At 39.5% G+C, this 23,497-nt stretch overlaps 1 protein-coding gene across 1 annotated transcript in view; it reads right to left on the reverse strand.

The window, feature by feature from the left end:
* The window catches only part of PKD1L3 (polycystin 1 like 3, transient receptor potential channel interacting), a gene marked incomplete at its 5' end in the record, with an annotated part of 66,342 nt that extends 44,254 nt beyond the window's left edge, over positions 1-22,088 (reverse strand). The window contains 6 exon segments of the mRNA XM_079724031.1: positions 283-410; positions 1,268-1,398; positions 1,495-1,622; positions 2,920-3,096; positions 11,335-11,450; positions 21,797-22,088. Of these exon segments, the coding sequence (XP_079580157.1) occupies positions 283-410; positions 1,268-1,398; positions 1,495-1,622; positions 2,920-3,096; positions 11,335-11,450; positions 21,797-22,088 (972 nt within the window).
* Between the last annotated feature and the right edge of the window lie 1,409 nt (positions 22,089-23,497).

Consider the following 23,497-nt stretch of genomic DNA (forward strand, 5'->3'; position numbering starts at 1 on the left):
TCAGTCTCCTTTTAGTGATAATGGAATGCAACTTGCTAGGTCTTCCTCTGTGAATGTTAGCAGTGCCAGGCGCTAAGGGAGAGAATATAGTTTCAGACCTAAAACGTTCTTCTAGGGGTAAGGTAGATCTCTTTGTAGAGTTCCTAAGTAATGACGTGAGTAACAAAACAATGGCACGCCCATAAATCTAAAAGGATTTCTTTCAAGTTGTTGCAGACTTCCATCCTATTCTCCAGGAATTCCTATGTCCTTCTATTTTATTCCCTAATAATCAAGTCATACACTGATATCTTCCATTAAATCATGGACTTGGAGCAATTTATGATTAGAGCTTAGTAACACACTTCCGATGCTTCCAACAAACTTCCTGTCATCAAAATCTCTGAAGGGATTGAAAGCTAGTCCTGTTACTTAGAGACAAGAACACTCTAGTTTCATCAATTGCCAAAATATTTATAAATAACACCCTAATAGGTAATAAGGTATCAGATATCATACAGTAAATGTTGGGATTTCCCCTTGCTAATACGTACACATATTTTTTTGGCCACGCTGTGAGGCATGTAGGATCTTAGTTCTAAGACCAGGGATCGAGCTCGTGCCCCCTGCAGTGGAAGCATGGAGTCCTAATCATTGGACTGCCAGCAAATTCTCCACTAATATTTTAAATGAAATAATATTTCTCATTATAACATCATACAAGGAAGAATTGGTTAATGAAAGACGAAATATACAAAAAATTTAAAAATAAAAAATAAAAATTGTGATACCCACTGCAGCCAAAAATAAATAAATAATTAAAAAATAAAAAAGAAAGATGAGTCATTTACTTATGACCCTCAGAATTATTATTTTTTATATTTTTATACCTGGAGGATTCATTTTACTAGGAAGTAAGAATTCTGTTCTCCAGGATAAGGCAACAATCTTACTTCTATTTGTTAGGTAGTTGCTGAAAGAAATTAAATATACTGATGTAACCAGGTTGGTATATTGAGTTGATGATTATTCAGAGATTTCCAGCTTTGTATAAATAGTGAAGAATTGAGACCAAATCATAAGCCAGAAGCTTAGTTATACCTCGAAGTCTGTTAATACTCCCAACCTCTATAGTGGGTCATTTTTAAGAGGCCTCCATTCCTGCCAGTGTGAAACAGAACTAAACGCACACAACCTTCTCTCATTGGGTCTGGTCAGCTTACATTTTCGCCCAAATGCCTACAGCCATCAAATCCCATGTTCATTCTGATCAGAATCAATTTCACACTCACTTGGATGTTAACTCCTGGGTGTTTATTCAAGAGCTGCTCCAAAACTGACGCTGATGGAAAGCCTAACTTCACAGGTGCTGGGGAACCGAAGGTGTAAGAGCTCAGAGGCAAAGTTGATATGTTTTGCCTAATGAAAAAGAAGTTAAATGAAAATCAATTTCTGTGTGTTCTCTAAAGATCAAAAATCTAAAACAAAACTCTCCCCGTTCCTTCCTCCTGTTACCTGCTCAGCAACAGGGTAGCAGCGAAAGAGGTCAGAGTCACTGTGGGCTCAGAACACCAATTCTGCTGTAGAAATGCTTCCTGGATCCTCCTGAGGCTCAGCAAGGACATTTCCAGTGTATTTTCTACCTGCATTTAGAAGGAAATAGCAGCTGACTGTGTAACCTCAGGGTATTGTTAGTGAAATCATGGTTTGAGAGGGCAGAAAAGGGGACAAGGATCTTGACAGTGATGTAACGAAAGGTGACATTCATTGCAAGGATCCATGGAAAGTACTTGCAGTCTGGCTAAAGACTCCTTATCCTTTGTATCAACTAAGCTGCCCCCCAGGGAAATATTTCTTTGCCCCATGATATAAGCTGCCCTAGACCTGCTTACGACGAATGTTTTTTTAAAAACAGCTTTTTTGCAATGCAACTCACACATACAATTCACACGTTTAGAGTATACAATTCAGTGTTTTTTAGTATATTCACAGGGTTGTGCTACTATCACCATGATCTAATTTTAGAACATTTTCATCTTCCCTAAAATAAACCCAGAAACCAGTAGCAGTCACTGTCCATTCTCTTGTCCCCAGTCCTAGGCAACTACTAATCTACATTCTGTGTCAACAGATTTGCCTCTTCTGGACATTTCATATAAACGGAATCATAATATATGGTCTTTTACGTTTGGCTTCTTTCACCTAGCATAGTGTTTTCAAGGTTCATCCATGTTGTAGCTTGTATAGCACTTCATTCTTTTTTTCTTGCCAAATAATATTCCATCATAAGGACATACTACACTTTACTTATTCATTCATCTGATCATGGATACCTGCATTGTTTCTACTTTTTGGCTATTTGACTGTTTGAATAATGTTGCTATGAACATAAGTGTACAAGCTTTTGCGTGGACATATGTGGGTATATACCAAGGAGTGGAATGGCTAGGCCTCATGGTAATTCCATTTTTAACATTTTGCAAAACTGTCAAACTCTTTTCCAAAGTGGCTGTATCATCATTTTACAATCCAACAACGTACGAGTGTTCCAGTTTCTCTGTCTCCTTGCCAACACTTGTTATTGTCTGTCTTTTTGGATGTGAAGTGGGATCTCATGGTAGTTTGACTTGCACTTCCCTAGTGACTAGTGATGTTGAACATCTTTCCATGTGAATAGTAAATATAATTCATTTAGTGGAGTATTTATTATGTACCTACCACGTTACTGAATTCTTTTTACTGGATTTCAGCAACAGGTGGTCTCGGCTCACAGATGGGGTTGAGAGGAAGAGCCTGGAGCAGGCTTGACAGAGGGGTCTCCTCCGTGGTGCCTACTTTGCTGGGTTCTCTAGAGGTCTAGGGAGAGGCTGTATGATACCTGATCTGTCAAGAGGAAAATGTCTCCGAATGGAGTTGGCTACCAGCACATACTGTACCTACCTGCTCAGTGTTGTCCTTGGGTCTTTGCCGACTTGCTTCACTAGTTTTCGTTATGTTGTTGAGGGAGTGAAAGAGGCAGACAGTCACAGGAATTCTGGAGCCCAGGTTGCTGCTGTTCGGAAATGAGCTCTGCAGTAGCTGCTCATTCAGGTCAATAAGTGCATCGATGACACCCACCTGGAATTTTAGAGAGCAAACACACATCCCTGAACTGCTTACGACTGCTTGTTTTTTTTTTTTTTGGCCGCGTGGCACATAGTATCTTAGTTCCCTGGCCAGGGATTGAACCTGAGCTCCCTGCATTGGAAGCATGGAGTCTTAACCACTGGACTGCCAGGGAATTTCCTGCTTAAGCCTGCTTTAAATTTGTGTTCTTCTCATAAGCAGTTCTGTGTTCTTTACACACTTCAAATGCATCTTTTAAAACTTTTAATTTTATAGTGGGGTATAGTTGATTAACAATGTCCTGTTAGTTTCAGGTGTACAACAAAGTGACTCAGTTATACATATACATGTATCTATTCTTCATGCATTTTTTAAACACCTTTATTGGAGCATAATTGCTTTACAATGGTGTGTTAGTTTCTGCTTCATAACAAAGTGAATCAGTTATACATATACATATGTCACCATATCTCTTCCCTCTTGCATCTGCCTCCCTCCCACCCTCCCTATCCCACCCCTCTAGGTGGTCACAAAGCACGGAGCTGATCTCCCTGTGCTATGCAGCTGCTTGCCACTAGCTATCTGTTTTACATTTGCTAGTGTATATATGTCCATGCCACTCTCTCACTTTGTCCCATCTTACCCTTCCCCCTCCCCATATCCTCAAGTCCATTCTCTAGTAGGTCTTATGCATTTTTATAAGAAGCAATATTACCACTTGGCAGGGAAGGAACATATATTGTTACACATTACTTATGGGGAGGATGCGGTTCAGGTTATTCTAAGGAACTGACAATGACCCTTTTTGAGTGATAAGCAGATCAAAAATCTAATTAACAGAACTAAGCTAAAAAAAAAAAAAGGAGTGCTAAGGAAAAGAGCAATGCTGACTGAAATACTGAGTGGACTATCCTTTTATATTTAGGGCCCCAAAATTATTCAAGATAGACTAAAAAGAAAGATCAAGGAGAAGTTCTACATGAAACAGAAAACACCAAGTCTCCTTTCTGTGGGTTGTTCGCAAGTAAAACAAGTCGAAATAGAAGGTGAAGCCACTTGACAGATATTTAGTGAATATCCACTGCAGTTACAACTATTTTTGTTTTGAAATGTTATTTTCAAAGTTACATGTGTTAAAAACCTCTGCAAAATAAAAGATACAAAAAACAAAGTTAAAAAGACACGGGCACAAAGTATTAGCAACATATATAACAAAAAGTTAACATCAATAATAAATAAAGCTGTCTTACAAATAAGAAAATGACCAAAAAACCCAAGGGGGAGAAATGAATGATGGATATATACAAGCAATTCATAAGACAAACAAAAATGGTCAATAAATATATAAAATGATGTTTGACCTCTTTAATGATCAATAAAATGCTTTTCTTTTCTTGCTTTTTTTTTTTTTTTTTGCGGTATGTGGGCCTCTCACTGTTGTGGCCTCTCCCGTTGCGGAGCACAGGCTCCGGACACGCAGGCTCAATGGCCATGGCTCATGGGCCAAGCCGCTCCGCGGCATGTGGGATCCTCCCAGACCGGGGCACGAACCCGTGTCCCCTGCATCGGCAGGCGGACTCTCAACCACTGCGCCACCAGGGAAGCCCTCTTTTCTTGCTTTTGAAATTGGCAAAAGTGAGAGGGTGAGGAAGTGGTTGGTGGGAATGTAAAATAGTGCCTTTTAGGAAGGTAATTTTTCCATTGATTAAAAATTTAAGAGCCCATCAATTCTATTTCTACCTCTCTTTCCCACAGGAATATCTGTGTAAGTACTCAAAGATGTAGGTACATGGATGCTCATGAATGATGTTTGCAAGAGTAAACACATGAAAAAAATTCAAATGAACACTAAAGAAGAGTGAGCTCATGTCTGTGTACTACCATGAGAAGATATCTATGACACAGGATTAAGTAAAAAATATCAAGTAGCAGAAAAATTTGTGTAATTTAACCCGATTTTTGTTAACACAAAACAACAAACTTGTGTGTGTATAGAAAAAAGTCTGGAGGGTTATGCACAGCAAATTAAGAATAAATTAATAACAGTGATTATACCTAGAGAATGGGATTGGCAAGAAGGACCAAGCTGGTGAGGGCTTCTGTTCTTACTTTATACGCTTTTGTTCTGATTTTCGAATAAGAAGCATGTATTATTTCTGTGACTAAAAAGTCCAAATAAATGAACCCAGATTGCACCTATATGCTGTAGCAAAATATCTGAAGATATAGGAAATGAAAAAATGGAAATTAAAATTCTTACTAATCCTGGGACTTCCCTGGTGGTGCAGTGGTTAAGAATCGGCCGGCCAGGACATATTTAAAGTGATGAAAGGGAAAAACCTACAACCAAGATTACTCTACCCAGCAAGGATCTCATTCAGATTCGATGGAGAAATTAAAACCTTTACAGACAAGCAAAAGTTAAGAGAATTCAGCACCACCAAACCAACTTTACAAGAAATGCTAACGGAACTTCTCTAGGCAGGAAACACAACAGAAGGAAAAGACCTACAAAAACAAACCCAAAACACTTAAGAAAATGGTCATAGGAACATATATATCAATAATTACCTTAAATGTAAATGGATTAAATGTTCCAACCAAAAGACACAGACTAGCTGAATGGATACAAAAACAAGACCTGTACATATGCTGTCTACAAGAGACCCACTTCAGACCTAGAGACACATACAGACTGAAAGTGAGGGGATGGAAAAAGATATTCCATGCAAATGGAAATCAAAAGAAAGCTGGAGTAGCAATTCTCAAATCAGACAAAATAGACTTTAAAATAAAGACTATTACAAGAGACAAAGAAGGACACTACAGAATGATCAAGGGATCAATCCAAGAAAAAGACATAAAAATTGTAAATACTTATGCACCCAACATAGGAGCACCTCAATACATAAGGCAAATGTTAACAGCCATAAAAGGGGAAATAGACAGTAACACATTCAGAGTAGGGGACTTTAACACCCCACTTTCATCAATGGACAGATCACCAAAATGAAAATAAATATGGAAACACAAGCTTTAAATGACACATTAAACAAGATGAACTTAATTGATATTTATAGGACATTCCATCCAAAAACAACAGAATACACTTTCTTCTCAAGTGCTCATGGAACATTTTCCAGGATAGATCATATCTTGGGTCACAAATCAAGCTTGGTAAATTTAAAAAAATTGAAATCGTATCAAGTATCTTTTCCGACCTCAAAGCTATGAGACTAGATAACAGTTACAGGAAAAAAAATCTGTGAAAAATACAAACACATGGAGGCTAAACAATATGCTACTAAATATCCAAGAGATCACTGAAGAAGTCAAAGAGGAAATTAAAAAATACCTAGAAACAAATGACAATGAAAACACGATGACCCCAAACCTATGGGATGCAGTAAAAGCAGCCCTAAGAGGGAAGTTTATAGCATACAATCCTACCTCAAGAAACAAGAAAAATCTCAAGTAAACAACCTAACCTTACACCTAAAGGAATTAGAGAAAGAAGAACAAAAAACCCCAAAGTTAGTAGAAGGAAAGAAACCATAAAGATCAGATCAGAAATAAATGAAAAAGAAATGAAGGAAACAATAGCAAAGATCAATAAAATTAAAAGCTGGTTCTTTGAGAAGATAAACAAAATTGATAAACCGTTAGCCAGACTCATCAAGAAAAAAAGGGAGAAGACTCAAATCAACAGAATTAGAAATGAAAACGGAGAAGTAACAACTGACACTGAAGAAATACAAAAGATCATGAGCGATTACTACAAGCAACTATATGTCAATAAAATGGACAACCTGGAAGAAATGGAGAAATTCTTAGAAAAGTACAACCTTCCGAGACTGAACCAGGAAGAAATAGAAAATATAAACAGACCAATCACAAGCACTGAAATTGAAACTGTGATTAAAAAATCTTCCAACAAACAAAAGCCCAGGACCAGTTGGCTTCACAGGTGAATTCTATCAAACATTTAGAGAAGAGCTAACACCTATCCTTCTCAAACTCTTCCAAAATACAGAGGGAGGAACACTCCCAAACTCATTCTATGAGGCCACCATCACCCTGATACCAAAACCAGATGAAGATGTCACAAAAAAAGAAAACTACAGGCCAATATCTCTGGTAAAAATAGATGCAAAAATCCTCAACAAAATACTAGGAAACAGAATCCAACAGCACATTAAAAGGATCATACACCATGATCAAGTGGAGTTTATCCCAGGAATGCAAGGATTCTTCAATATATGCAAATCAATCAATATACTATACCACATTAACAAATTGAAGGATAAAAACCATATGATAATCTCAATAGATGAAGAAAAAGCTTTTGACAAAATTCAACACCCATTTATGATAAAAACTCTCCAGAAAGTAGGCACAGAGGGACCCTACCTCAACATAATAAAGTCCATATATGACAAATCCACAGCCAACATCATTCTCAATGGTGAAAGACTGAAAGCATTTCCTCTAAAATCAGGAACAAGACAAGGTTGCCCACTCTCACCACTATTATTCAACATAGTTTTGGAAGTTTTAGCCACGGCAATCAGAGAAGAAAAAGAAATAAAAGGAATCCAAATCAGAAAAGAAGAAGTAAAACTGTCACTGTTTGCAGACGATATGATACTATACATAGAGAATCCTAAAGATGCTACCAGAAAACTACTTGAGCTAATCAATGAATTTGGCAAAGTAGCAGGATACAAAATTAATGCACAGAAATCTCTTGCATTCCTATACACTAATGGTGAAATATCTGAAAGAGAAATTAAGGAAACACTCCCATTTACCACTGCAACAAAAAGAATCAAATACCTAGGAATAAACCTACCTAGGGAGACAAAAGACCTGTACACAGAAAACTATAAGACACTGATGAAAGAAATGAAAGATGATACCAACAGATGGAGAGATATACCATGTTCCTGGATTGGAAGAATCAATATTGTGAAAATGACTGTATTACGCAAAGCAATCTACAGATTTAATGCAATCCCTATCAAATTACCAATGGCACTTTTTACAGAACTAGAACAAAAAATCTTAAAATTTGTATGGAGACACAAAAGACCTTGAATAGCCAAAGCAGTCTTGAGGGAAAAAAACAGAGCTGGAGGAATCAGACTCCCTGACTTCAGACTATACTACAAAGGTACACTAGTCAAGAAAATATGGTACTGGCACAAAAACAGAAACAAAGATCAATGGAACAAGATAGAAAGACCAGAGATAAACCCACACACCTATGGTCAACTAATCTATGACAAAGAAGGCAAGGATATACAATGGAGAAAAGACAGTTTCTTCAATAAATGGTGCTGGGAAAACTGGACAGCTACATGTAAAAGAATGAAATTAGAACACTATCTAACACCATACACAAAAATAAACTCAAAATGGATTCAAGACCTAAAGGTAAGATCAGACACTATAAAACTCTTAGAGGAAAACAGGAAGAACACTCTTTGACATAAATCACAGCAAGATCTTTTTTGATCCACCTCCTAGAGTAATGGAAATAAAAACAAAAATAAACAAATGGAACCTAAAGAAACTTCAAAGCTTTTGTACAGCAAAGGAAACCATAAACAAGATGAAAAGAACCCTCAGAACGGGAGAAAATATTTGCAAATGAATCAATGGACAAAGGATTAATCTCCAAAATATATAAACAGCTCATGCGGCTCAATATTAAAAAAACAAACAACCCAGTCCAAAAATGGGCAGAAGACCTAAACAGATATTTCTCCAAAGAAGACACACAGATGGCCGAGAAACATATGAAAAGCTGCTCAACATCACTAATTATTAGAGAAATGCAAATCAAAACTACAATGAGGTGTCACCTCACACCAGTTAGAATGGGCATCATCAGAAAATCTACAAACGACAAATGCTGGAGAGGGTGTGGAGAAAAGGGAATCCTCTTGCACTGTTGGTGGGAATGTAAACTGATACAGCCACTATGGAGAACAGTATGGAGGTTCCTTAAAAAACTAAAAATAGAATTACCATATGATCCAGCAATCCCACTACTAGGCATATACCCAGAGAAAACCATAATTCGAAAAGACACATGCACCCCAATGTTCATTGCAGCACTATTTACAATAGCCAGGTCATGGAAGCAACCTAAATGCCCATCGACAGATGAATGGATAAGGAAGATGTGGTACATACATACAATGGAATATTACTCAGCCATAAAAAGGAACGAAATTGGGTCATTTGTAGAGACGTGGATGGATCTAGAGACTGTCATACAGAGTGAACTAAGTCAGAAAGAGAAAAACAAACATCGTATATTAATGCATATATGTGGAACCTAGAAAAATGGTACAGATGAACCGATTTGTAGGGCAGAAATTGAGACACAGATGTAGAGAACAAAAGTATGGACATCAAGCGGGGAAAGCCGCGGGGTGGTGGTGGTGGTGATGTGATGAATTGGGCGATTGGGATTGACATGTATACACTGATGTGTATAAAATTGATGACTAATAAGGATCTGCTGTATAAAATAAATAAATAAAATTAAATTTAAAAAAAAGAAGACATTAAGTCCTGAAATGGGTATGAAACCCATTGTGGAATATTTTCATGGACTTGTTTAGTTTTTGCTTTTAATTGGGATATAGGCTTGTCTGTTAAGGGAGGAACACTTCTCCCTTCTTCCCTTCCAGGTCCTTTGGCTGGTCTAATAATTTTTAAGGTGACATAAGGCAGATTAACAAGAGAAAAACAAATTTAATTACGTATGTATGGGAGTCCCAAAGAGGGGAGACTCAAAGACAGGCTATTGAGGTTTAGCTGCCATCCTGAGCTAAGGAGAAGGGGGTAGGGGTCTGGGACATCAAAGGGGAGGAAGACATTTCACAGAAGATGAGAAGAGGAAAGGTCTGGTAAACAAATGTTTGCCACACCATGCAGAGATGTGTTTCTAATGTAAGAAAAGTTATCTTCGGTAATAGCTCTCTTCCTGGTACAGGCTCCCTACCTAATTTCTTTTCGGCAATTAAGAGGGAGGTAAAAAGCTCTTCTTGAGTTTGTTGGGCCTTCATTATCTTCGGCTTGAACTAATCCTCATGCCACAGTGGCAAATGCTGGGGCAGCCTGCCCTGAACCCCATCATCTGTCAGGCATTCTTAGGTTCCGCTCAGAGGTAAAGGGTGAACCCGGCTCCTTCCCAGCATCATTTTCTTGAAACATCACCGTATTAGAAGAGTAAAAGTGTTTTTTCAGGGTCACAAGGGTACCCAAGTTGTGACTTCAATTTTCCATATTTACCTGATCAGATGTGTTCTGAAATGATGCTTGTGGATGAGTGGTGAAGACACCTGGAATGTGAGACCTCTTTGGGGCTTGAAGTTATTTCTTCTGGAGCTTTTCCAGCATGTGTTACAGATCCAGGCCTGGTGAGCTCTGGTGGCACAGGGAGAGGATGGCTGGTAGGTACAGGCATGACTGATATTCCCTGCTGTGTGACTCCAGGTGGTATTGAAGGAAATGGGCTGATGGAATGGCGTGGGGTCTTGGACTAAAAGATTAAGATATGCAAAGGAAAAGGCTGAATATGATTTTACCAAATGATGAATAATTAAGGCAGTATTTCTAAAATTGTTCTAGAACCCCCATGCCCTGTGAGGTAGTAATAGGCATTTCCCTCAAAAAGATCCTGTGCACCAAGAGTTTTGAGAAAGTGGCATACCATAGCACCCTCTTTAAAATTCACAATTTATATTATTGTGCTTACTGTCAACCATTCACTAAATTATAATTAAACATCTACTATGTGAAGCAATGTTCTGGGGAACTCAGGATACAGCAATGAACAAGATAAGCCAAGTTCTTGTCCTCATGGAGCCTCCATTTTTGTGGTGGTGACAGATACACAAATTATATCGTGTACTGAATAGAGTAAAGTAAAAAACAAAAAAAGAAAGGTAAGCAGATGAAGAGAAAGGGTGCTCAGCTATCAGGAGAGGGCATTTTTGCTGACAGTTGGATATAGGGAGAGAGAAAGCTCTGCCAATACATTGGAGATGGACATTTGAGGGGTGCAAAGGCCCTGAGGCCACAGCCTGCTGGCTTTGTTTGAGGAACAAGGAGGGTACATGAGCAAAAGGGGGAATTGGGGGAGACCAGGAAGATCCTGGAGTGGGGTGGGAGGAAGGGACGGGGGTGGAGAGAGCATGTCATGTCAGGCAATCAAGAAGAGTATGATGTTACTCTGCATGAGATGGGAAGATACTTGGGGGCTTTGAGGAGCAGCTGCATGATCTGCTTGTGCTGTGAAGGACCCCTCGGACTCTGCTGGGTTGAGAAGGGACAGGAAGGGGCCAGGCCTGGAAGCAGAGAGATCAGGAGGCGGCACACGCACAGCGTAGATGGGAGATGACGGTCGCTCGGGGACGGTGCGCAGTGGTTAGGCTTCGGCACACGAGAGGCTCTGAGAAGTCCTAAGGTCAAAAACCTTTGTTTTCCTCCCTTCTGGCAACATTTTAAGAATGTTGGTTGTTATCTTACAGAATATCACTTGGGAAATGCTGCTTTAAGGGGTATTTATTTCACCCCTGTTCTCTTTTATGTTGCTAGAAAACTTACATTTTGCAGTTAATGTTGGATCAAATAAATGTGCATCTATATTTAGACATCCACTGAAAGGTTTCTATGCAGGACACAGAGGCAAGAAGGCTGAGGAATTTCTTGAATGTGAAATTTTTTTTTTTTTTTTTTTTGCCATGCTGAGTGGCTTTGCGGGATTTTAATTCCCTGACCAGGGATTGAACCCGTGCCCCCTACAGTGGAAGCATGGAGCCCTAACCACTGGTGTGCCAGGGAATTCCCTTGAAGGTGAAATTTATAGATTATGCAGAGCTCCTACCCTTATTTTTCTTTCACTCAGATTTCTTTTTCCCTGTTTAAAAAAATTATTAAATTTTATTGCATTGCACATATTTTGGTAAGATGCCACAAGTCCTTTTTTGGGATGAAGCAGGGAGTAAACCAACAACCAACCAACAAATGCTAATTATACCAACATGAAAGCCAAACAGAGGCTTTAAAATTTTCTTTAATAAAGCATCCACCAAACCTGATTCTTTCCTGCACTTAAGTACTTTCCTTTCCTTCTTCAAAAATTATATCCAGAGCCTTCTACGAGACAGAGTAGAGTTCTGCCAGGACCCACCAAGAACGACAAAAAGAATAATATTCCAAGATGTGCACTGTGAAGGTCAGTGCTTACAAGACTAGCATGAGCAGGTTGGTGGCATGTGGTTGAAAGATGAGTGGCTCCTATAGGAAAAAGAAAGTCAATGAAGCTCAAGGAAAAGTTTTAGGATAGAAATATTTCTTTCTATTTTACTTGAGGATTATTCACGGCTAAAAACAACACAAATTGTTTTATATAGGAAACCAAAGTGATCATTTCCCACTGTTGATACATCTGTAGACAAGCCAGAAGACTAACAGGATGGAGGACTGAAAACAGAAACTGGATTCTGAAAGTCAAAAATCTGGGGTCCAGAGCTGGTTTGCCTTTCACTGTAACTATGAAGCCCTGAGCAAAATGACTTAACCTCTTAGTTTTCTCATCTTGAGAACTGGTGTAATAATATCCAATGATGTGAAAATTAAAGCAATGTAGGTAGAGCTGAGTAAAACCTCACCTCAGATTAGGGTCATTAGGTTGACAGCTTGCTGAGAACAGGAAACTAACCCAGAACTTCAACTGTGGATCTGAGAAGGGGTTATGACCACTAAATAAGCCAACAGGCTGCTGAATTTAGGGTGATACAATTTCTTAGTCTTAGACAAATGTGTTTTGACAGATTTTGCCTTAAAAGATAAGGAAAAAAACAAAGAATAAAATGGAGCCTATGAATAGCACTTTAGAACCTGGGAATTGACTCCAAAGGACACAGAGGAAAGTGTAGCTCTGAAAATCATCAACAGCAAAATCCAGAAGAATATTTCAGAAAGCTGTTTAACATCCTTAATTGAAACAGTCTTTTTTTTTTTTTTTTTGGCTGTACCACGAAACAAAGAATCTTAAAGATAAACCAACTGAAGCTAATATGCATAAGAATGAGATAGATTAAAAGAGAAATAAATGATATTAGAGGATTTCAAGAAAACGAAAAATGCTACAGAAAAATTAAGATCTATGTTGGAGGTAATACAAAACAGAACTGAGGTAGAAAAGTCAAATCAGTGGTACGCAGGATAAATGTCAGTTCTTTCAGAATGTAACAGAAAGAGTGATAAATAGGAAACCATCGTTTCACTTAAAAGAATGACAGGAAAGATATGGAGGACAGAAGCCAATAGGAGAGCACATAGATAACTGGTATTTCTCAGGGACAAAACCAAAGCAAATGAAATAGAAGGGATAAATGGGTAGAATAGAAATAAAACTTTCATAAGCCAAGAAAGATGTATATATGCCACATCACATTCTAGGCAAAATCAGTGAAAAGTAACCTAGATGCATGCTAAAAAAAAGTTTCTGTAGCACAAGGATTAAAAAATTCTCCAAGCAATCTGATATGGAAAAAAAGGCTACCAGAAAAAAAAGGGTGGGTAGCTAGCCTTAATCTTTTCCACTATAGCATTAAGTGCCCCAAAAAAAAATGATGTCTACAGAGTTTTGAGGGGGAAGACCATGAGGAAAGAATTGCATCACTTTCATTGTACAGAGTGTTGGTTATTCTCTACGTTCTCCCTTCCTTCCATGAGAACATGGCAGCCCAGCTAAGGACTACATTTCCCAGTCCTCCTTGCTTGCAGTGGTGTGGACATGTGACCAGGTCCTGGCCAATGGGATATGAGAAGTAATAGATGCAATTTACAGGCTGTGCCCTTAAAAAAAAAAAAAGATCAGTCCCCACCCCACCCCTCTCTCCTCCTCACTTGCTGGAATGTGAACATAGAGTGCAGGGTGGTAAAACAGTTTGTATAGACCTGAGATGGATGCTACAAGTTGATGAGGTCAGAACAAGGAAGAGCTTGGGTCCTGTAAACCACTGATCTATCCTGTCAGCCTTAGACCTCTTACTCAGACTGTTATGTAAAAGAGAAATGAACTTCTATTTTGTTTAAGCTACCATTTTGGCCTTTGTTACAGCAACTAATCCTACCTTTTAACTGTACACCCTGCTAACATATACCTCACTGGTGTTAAAGTAACCAGATCAGGCCCAAGATGGAGTCACTCATGCTAAGTCCCGCATCAGCAAACGGCTCTTCCAGGAAAGGAAGGCCAAAGTCAACCGTCAGTGCCTGCCTGCCCAGTACAAGTTACATAACCCAGCTCCATCACTTCCCTTTGCTCCTTTTAAGTAACCTTGCTTTAACCACTTAGTAAATGCCCAGTATAATCTCCTTGCTCCTGCTCATCTCTGTCTATAAAAATCTCTCCCCTTGTACAGCTCTTAAAAGATCCTTTCTGTCTGCTAGAATGGATGTTGCCCAACTCATGAGTCACTGCATAAAAGCTTACTAGATCAGGGCTTCCCTGGTGGCGCAGTGGTTGAGAGTCCGCCTGCCGATGCAGGGGACACGGGTTCGTGCCCCGGTCCAGGAGGATCCCACATGCCGCGGAGCGGCTGGGCCCGTGAGCCATGGCCACTGAGCCTGCGCGTCCGGAGCCTGTGCTTCGCAACAGGAGAGGCCACAACAGTGAGAGGCCCGTGTATCGCAAAAAAAAAAAAAAAAAAGCTTACTAGATCAGTAAATTGTCTGGGGAAAGTTTTCCTTCAACATTAGGAAGGGACAAGAAAGACCCCTTTTGATTATTCACAAGCTCCCAAAATATTTCCACCAATAGATCTTTCTTGAAAAAACAATTGGAATAGAGATGAAACGAAATTAAGAACTCGGAAGTGGGAAGTTATGGTACAAAGTGGTTGGTGATAAATACAAAACCAGTTAAAACAGAAATAAATTCTAAATTATTGTTGGAAACTGGTTTTGATAAAAGCATGAAAAAAGTATTCTTAAGAGAAGTTATATAGTATAAAAATAATTATTTACTATAACAATAACCTGAATAAAACCCACAGAATATACTAACAAGATCTAGCAAGTGAGGGTGGGGAGGTGAAAAAACCAACCTGTGCTATAATTCTATAACCAGATGAGGGGATTTCAAGAGAGGCTGTTTCATTCCTGAGCCCGACAACTAGAAAAACATAGGTATAAGAATGTGTTTAAAAAAAAAAAAACTTCTTGAAGGTAAATAATTAACACAAGACTACTGAAGAACAAAATTTCAACAAAAGACAAAAGCAAGGAAGCATTAGAACCAGAAAGCACAGAACAGGGCAAGGAATGACATGTTATTAAAATAAAGTTGAATATGATAAACTCTACTATAAAAATATTCTCAGAGTGAGTGACATAATTAGATGCATTTACATGAAATTTAGTAGGCACACACCTAAAGCAAAGTGACACAAAATTTTTTAAAGGACCACACATACATAAATATAAGGTGACCTCCTTTCTCAATGAGATTTTTTAAAAGTTATTTTTGAGCAAATTTGACTATATAAACCTGAAGGATGTATGTGAAACAAATGTCTACTTATTTCAGTAATTTAGTTTTACAAAGGCATAATTAAAATCACGTTATACAAAGTAGTATCTTAATTTAGAAGCTTTGCTCTTCTGAAACTCAATTTCATGACATAGCTTTATTCAAACTTTTCAAATGCATCTTCAACATCACTGCTTTCATTATAACCAGAAGAAATTTCTGAATTATTTAGGTTTTCCAAAATATCTCATCTTTACTTCCATCTAATTCTATCACTATCTTTTTTCCCAACTCACAAGTACTCATTTACAAAGCATTCAGAAAAGCTGATTTTTACATTTGTTCTTTAGATATATATTCTCTCTAGATGAGAGAATGTCTCTGCAACAATAACACTTTCTAAATTGCTTTTTTAAAGGATACTTAAGGGGCTTGTTGACAAGGACACCCAACCCTTGAAGTTGTGAGCTGCCACCCCTAAGAATATCACTAGATCCACTTTATTTTTATTATTTTATTTTTTAAAGGGTTTTTAAAAAAATTTATTTATTTTATTTATTTTTGGCTGTGTTGGGTTTTCGTTGCTGCGTGCAGGCTTTTCTCTAGTTGCGGCGAGCCGGGGCTACTCTTCGTTGTGGTGCACGGGCTTCATTGCAGTGGCTTCTCCTGTTGTGGAGCACTGCAGGCTTCAGTAGTTGTGGTCCACAGGCTCAATAGTTGTGGCACGTGGGGTCAGTAGCTGTGGTTCGCGGGCTCTAGAGCACAGGCTCAGTAGTTGTGGTGCACGGGCTTAGTTGCTCCGCGGCATGTGGGATCTTCTTGGACCAGGGCTCGAACCCATGTCCCCTGCACTGGCAGGTGGATTCTTAACCACTGCGCCACCAGGGAAACCCTAGATCCACTTTAAATTTGTCTCTTTTTTCACCCATTCTGTCAGGTGATCTCTATAATTAGCCAACACTGATATTGAGTCATTTCATACTCATGCAGTTTCCCCAAATAGTATTTGTTTTTCAAAATTTAAAAAAAAAAGGGAGAATACCACGATATGAAAGACTTTGCAAGGGCTTTAACACGACTCTTTTTTGATGGAAACTTTTGTGGGAAAAAAACTTGTCTTAGGGCTTCCCTGGTGGCGCAGTGGTTAAGAGTCCGCCTGCCAATGCAGGGGACACGGGATCGATCCCTGGTCCAGGAAGATCCCACATGCTGAGGAGCAACTAAGCCCGTGTGCCACAACTACTGAGCCTGTGCTCTAGAGCCTGCAAGCCACAACTACTGAAGCCCGCGTGCCTAGAGCCCATGCTGTGCAATGAGAAGCCACCGCAATGAGAAGCCCGCGCACCACAATGAAGAGTAGCCCCCACTCGTCACAACTAGAGAAAGCCCGCGCACAGCAACGATGACCCAATGCAGCCAAAAATAAAAACAAATAAATAAATTTTAAAAAAATGAAAGCAAACACTGCAATATTAAGATCAGACAAAATAGAACGTAAAGAATATTTACTGAGTACCCGTGATGATGACACATTTCGGCATTTATTAAGTCTTGTGCATCCTTTAAGGGTGGAATTGATTTCACTACACATTACCTGAGGTCATTTTGTTTCTCGGTATTGTGACTTCTCTTTTGGTCCTCTTGGGTTTCCTATGTGAATGAGAATTATTCCCATTTCTTTCATAACTGGCATCTTGGTCTGAAAAGGCATCTATTTGGAGGCCAATGCAAAAGTTAACTTATAGGATAAAACGCTAGGTGGAAGTCTATCAAATAATCACTACATGCACATATGTGATAATTAAAACACATATGTTAAAGAAAACAAATTAAAGATAACTATCCAGTTGTTTTTTAAAAAGAACAACAATGTAGGAATTCTGAAGTAGGTCTTTTGCTCTGGAGCACAGTCACAACATCTCAAAATTAGGTCCACCAATTGGGTCAACAGTGAGAAGACAGAATTAAGTTTACTTTAGGAAATTACATTCTAAGCATAAGATTCTCCTTTGTATTCGATAATTCTTATTGGTAGAGATTAAAGAGTTCAGGAGGTGGGCAACAGCATTCTTGAATGTGCCTCCCTGTGTATATTTGCTGTTTCTTATCACGCTGCTGAACGTGGCTGGAGAAATCATACAACCCTGTTGACTACATCTCAGCTTAAATTCAGAATCATGAACCACGAGGGGCCTGCCTTCACCCTGCCTGGTAATCAAAGTATTTCCCTAGTCTATTCTCACTTCCACTCTCCTGGGTGGCCTTTTCCCACTTCCTCCTCATTCTCTCCCCTCAATCTTGCCATGTCTTTATTGTAAAACCTGAGTTGTTTATCCTGTAAAGCTTCCCAATTCTGGATTTTGATGACTGCATTCCCATGGTGCCATCTCACATGTTCTCAGTTCTCTGACTTTTTATAAACTGGTTGGCTCTAGAGGCTTAATCAGATTCAAGTTCTACTTTCTATAAGAATACTTAGGAGGTAGTGTCAAGTACTTCCATCAGGAGTCACATAATGTCTGTCTGTGTGACAACTAATAACTATCTTTATTAGTCTAGCAGCCATTGGTGATTATTCCCTAGATCCATTTTTTCATTAGGGATTGTGGGAACTTGTGTTTCATATTTTATTACAAACTATTGAATTTATAAATATCAAAACATCACGCATGTACTACTTAAACAAGAGCTATAACACACTAACAACAAAACCAAAGTCAAAGCTAAATTATTCAGAAGTAGTAGCAAGTATGTAATTTGAGCCAATGATATGCTGATGCTTCTCCTAAAGCACAGAGTGTTTCAAGGGATGTGCAACACTGTGACCTTAGCCAGCATGGCAGATAGGTCTAAAAATACTTTTCAGGGCTTCCCTGGTGGTGCAGTGGTTAAGAGTCCGCCTGCCGATGCAGGGGACACGGGTTCGTGCCCCGGTCCGGGAAGATCCCACATGCTGCAGAGCGGCTGGGCCTGTAAGCTATGGCCGCTGGGCCTGCACGTCCGGAGCCTGTGCTCTGCAACGGGAGAGGCCACAACAGTGAGAGGCCCGCATATCAGAAAAAAAAAAATATATATATATATATATATTTTTTTTTTTTCAGATGTCCCTAGGATAGATCTCTATTTATCAATGGCTGTCATATCATCCTATGATCGTTAGTTTGAAGTAATGAGTTTATAATATTACTTTGCCAGTGGCATGGAAGTATTTCAAAGTTTTCACAACCAGTACGGCTGTCTTGGCACTTACAAGAGGAATATTAACCCTATTACAACACCACTTTTAACACAAACTGTTACTTTTTATTCCAACTTGTCTACTGTTCCAATTTCTTAATGCTCTTACATGTGAGCTTTAAGTGTTTTTTTGTTTGTTTGTTTTCCCGATACGCGGGCCTCTCACTGTTGTGGCCTCTCCCGTTCTGGAGCACAGGCTCTGGACGCGCAGGCCCAGAGGCCATGGCTCACGGGCCCAGCTGCTCCGTGGCATGTGGGATCCTCCCGGACCGGGGCACGAACCCGTGTCCCCTGCATCGGCAGGCAGACTCTCAACCACTGTGCCACCAGGCAAGCCCCAGACTTCTTTTTTGAACGTTAAGTATTTGAACATTTACAAATACTTCTCCTACCGGCATGCTATTTTGGAAGAGGCATTTCTTAAATTCATAATAAGATGTATAAACACTGACAATAATGGTTAATACCAATATTGGATCTCCAAAAGTGTTTTCACCTTTGACATGAATGTGAAGCTATCTAGAAGCAGAAGGTAAACTTTGAACAAAAAATTGAAATTGCACAATAACAACAGTAATAATTGCTATAGTATGCCACAAATTGTTCTAATACCTTATTTGTATTGTCTTACTTAATCCTCATAACAATCCTTGGAAGGACACTGGGCTGCAGGGAGGTTAAGCTGCTTGCCCAGGGTCGCAGAAACAAGATGGGACCCCAGGAAGCCCGACTCCACAGCTCCAGCTCTTCACCGCAGTGACCTACTTCCTCTCATTATCAGAACATAGACTCAGAATTTACAGAACTGGCTTGGGTAAATTGAACAGAATTCTTTTTGTCCAAGATTTTCTTCTGCACAAACATTCTATGTTCTATAGCAGAAATCTCTTGCCAGTACATGAAAAATAATATCGGGAAATGCATATTCACTCCAAAACCAAGAGTAACTGTGGAAGTCTAAAAGCTCAACTCTTGGAGAGTGAAAAACGGATGGATAATCAACACTATTTAGACTACATTAGGGGTTGTTTTTCCAATCCTGGAGATGGGTCTGGCGAAATAAACTACTGTGATGATGAGAAAAGCACACAGTTGTAAGATGGCTGCCAGTTCTAGGGATGCAGTTTGTAAAAACAAAACACCTGGGCACTCGACTTGTGCAGAGATTAGGCTCACAGCCTTGGCCTCATTAACAATAGCATGCTTACAGCAGAAACTAACACAACTTTGTAAAGCCACTATACTCCAATACAAATTAATTTTAAAAATAGCATGCACGTTATCATGGCAAAAGGGACAAAGATATCACAAAGAGCTTGAAAGGGTGACGAAGGAGAGGTCTGAAGCTAGAAATATATTACTTTGAAATACTGGGTCCTTTCAATAGCCAGTATTTGAGGAAGGTGATCTTTTTTTTTTCTTGTAATAGAGAAATATTGCAATGTATTCTGTTTTATGAAGCATCCACAGCTGCTGTATATTTTAATAAGAATGTATTTGTGATTTTTTTTTTAAGTGCAACAAAATTTTTACCTCAACAGTCTGAGAGATCATTGAGAATTCTCAGAATTCTCTGTCAACTCACTGAGCTATGAACAAGTGCTTTATGTGACTACTGCATGAAGAACGTTAATTGAAAAAAAAACCCCAACTACGCACACCTCCGCTTAATTCTCACCTCCTACCTCTGAAGAAGCAAACCTCTAAATAACAAGCTCCCCTATATTCCACTGTATTCTGTTTTCCTCCTTCGCTTCCTGTTCTTCCCTCTAAAGCCCAAGTGCTAAAAGGACTGGAGGGGTACATGTGGGAAATGGGGTTTATCAGTACACTTTCTCCCACAGTCCACCAAGTCAGGAAGTGAAGGGAACATCAAGGAATGGCTCTGCCCAACTACCAGAGGGGCTGCAGGAGGAAGCCACTACCGTCCACCACTCACAGACTCTTTACCTACTGCTCTCACACGTTCTTCTTGTTTACAATCAGTTTGTGACAGTTAGGTCTTTGGCAGCATCTGCTGCAGGGAGACCAGACCCAGATGAGGCTCATACTCAAAAGTCGAACATTTACAAACATATAAATATGAAGACCAAATCCTGCTAGCTTCCAATAAATGGAAATTTAGGACTGCCCCCCCCAACAAATTATAGATTGTTTATTTTTTCATATTATGCATTATCACAAGGCTTAGTATTAATTTACCTAGACTTCAATGAAGATGATGATGATATAATAATGCCTTGGATTTTTCTCTAAGACCACAGGATTATGGTGCATAATTTTGAAAATATCTGTGTAAGAAAGACAAGAGGCAAATAATTTCTCTCCGGGCCTCCCTGGTGGCGCAGTGGTTGAGAGTCCGCCTGCCGATGCAGGGGATACAGGTTCGTGCCCCGGTCTGGGAGGATCCCATATGCCGCGGAGCGGCTGGGCCCGTGAGCCATGGCTGCTGAGCCTGCGCATCCGGAGCCTGTGCTCCTCAACGGGAGAGGCCACAGCAGTGAGAGGCCCGCGTACCACAAAAAAAAAAAAAAAAAAAAAAAAAAAAAAATAATTTCTCTCCAAGGTTCTGTTAGGAAACGTGGGGCAGAGAATGATAAAGAGATATTTACCAGGAAAAAAAAGTGACCGTAAAAGGATTCCCATTTCAGAATCTGGCACAACACTTTTAGTGAAATAGCAGCTAAGTTAACTTTTGAGAGGCTCTGAGAAAAATCTCATCATTTTTCTGACACAGACAAATCAAAGTCTGTAGCACAAAAGTGGAGATATTTCAGAGGAATGATGGTAACAAAGTGAAGTGATTGCTTTTTCTGTACACAAAAGGAGAAAGATTTAAATTTTTTTCCTTCTCTTGTCTCAGAGTAAAAGTAAGGAAGTTTCCTTCATAAACACTAAACCTCAGAGCCTTACCTGGGTTGTTTTTATCTTGATGTTTTCCCAGCAGCATTAAAATTTCCCCAACCCACCACTTCTTTCCTTCTTCCAGAAAGTCCCGGAGGAGGTCTTGAACCTCCTGGTTCCAAGTGAAAGCAGGGTGTCCTCTCTGAGCACGACAGTCATCTGCTTCCTGAAAGCTGCAATGAAACCTGTTCAGCTGATAACAATTATGTTCTCCATGTTGCTCTGGGCTATCCAGCTCACTTCCTAGAACGATAACTGTTGTGATGTATAACCAAAGCCAGGTTCTTCCTCTGAAGAACATTTTCTGTGCCCTGTGAGCATGAAAAGTGTAGAGGCTCACACAGCTACTGAAGCCCGCTTGCCTAGAGCCCGTGCTCCGCGACGAAGAGTAGCCCCCTGCTCGCCGGAACTAGAGAAAGCCTGCGCGCGGCAACGAAGGCCCAACGCAGCCAAAAATAACAAATAAATAAAATAAATTAAAAAAACGTGTTGGGGCTCAGCGGCTGCCTGGTCCTTTAAATACATTCTTGGTGGGTTTATCTTATTAGTAATATTCTTTTAGAAATTGGTAATAATTTGTCAAGGAGACAAAAGGTTTTGTTTTAAGGACCCAGGTGGAGTTCCTATAAGCTGAAAACAAATGCCAGAGATCAGTAAAGCAATGGGCCTTCATAGCTAAGGCAGCACCACCTGTGTCTACACAACCGGCAATGCCTTTAGTTTTATAATAGATCTTTATTTGCTAAGTCTAAGCTGTAAGGGGATAGAGGACGATAAATAGCTAAGTCAGTGTTGCTAAAAATTGAGTAATGTATTTTTTTTTTAAAGAAAACCATTCTTGCAGACCCTACGATGGATTTAAATTACTGTATTGTTTCTTAAATACATTTATACACAACACTAGGCGTAATCTCTCTCCTAAAGCTCTTACATTATCATAAAAGCCAAAGAATAAATATTTGATGAAAGAATGAATAGAAATTAAATATAAACAAAACTGAAAACCAATGAAATTCAAATTTTGCCAAACTAAATAGCCACTTAGCAGATGAACACAGTTCTGGCCTACGACTGCACAGGTTCTTTTGATTTTGTCATTCACGCTACTTCGTACTGTAGGGAAGAATCAATCCTCTCACCACTTTTCTTTAATTAATTTGCTGAAAAACCTTTGTTCAGGGCTTCCCTGGTGGAGCAGTGGTTAAGAATCCGCCTGCCAATGTAGGGGAAATGGGTTCGAGCCTTGGTCCGGGAAGATCCCACATGCCGCGGAGCAACTAAGCCCGTGCACCACAACTACTGAGCGTGCGCTCTAGAGCCCGCGAGCCACAACTACTGAAGCCTGTGCGGCTGAAGTCCGTGCTCCGCAACAAGAGAAGCCACCACAATGAGAAGCCTGCGCACCACAACGAGGAGTAGCCCCCACTCACAGCAACTAGAGAAAGCCTGCATGCAGCAACGAAGACCCAACATAGCCAAAAATAAATACATAAAATAAAAGAAAAAAAACCAAACTTTGTTCATAGAGCATGTCATTTGATCTTCACCTGTAGCACATCCATCATCAACGTATTTTAGCCAGTTCTCTTTCTTGGCACCAAAATGAGACCACAAATACAAATAAATGTGGGCACTGAAATTGCCTGGCAGCTTTCAGGGTTCAGTTGGTTATCCAAATGGTCCAAATGATGCTTACATTACTTTAAAAAA

The sequence above is a fragment of the Hyperoodon ampullatus genome (genome assembly GCF_949752795.1).
Source record: "Hyperoodon ampullatus genome assembly, chromosome: 18".
Taxonomy (NCBI): Eukaryota; Metazoa; Chordata; class Mammalia; order Artiodactyla; family Ziphiidae; genus Hyperoodon; species Hyperoodon ampullatus.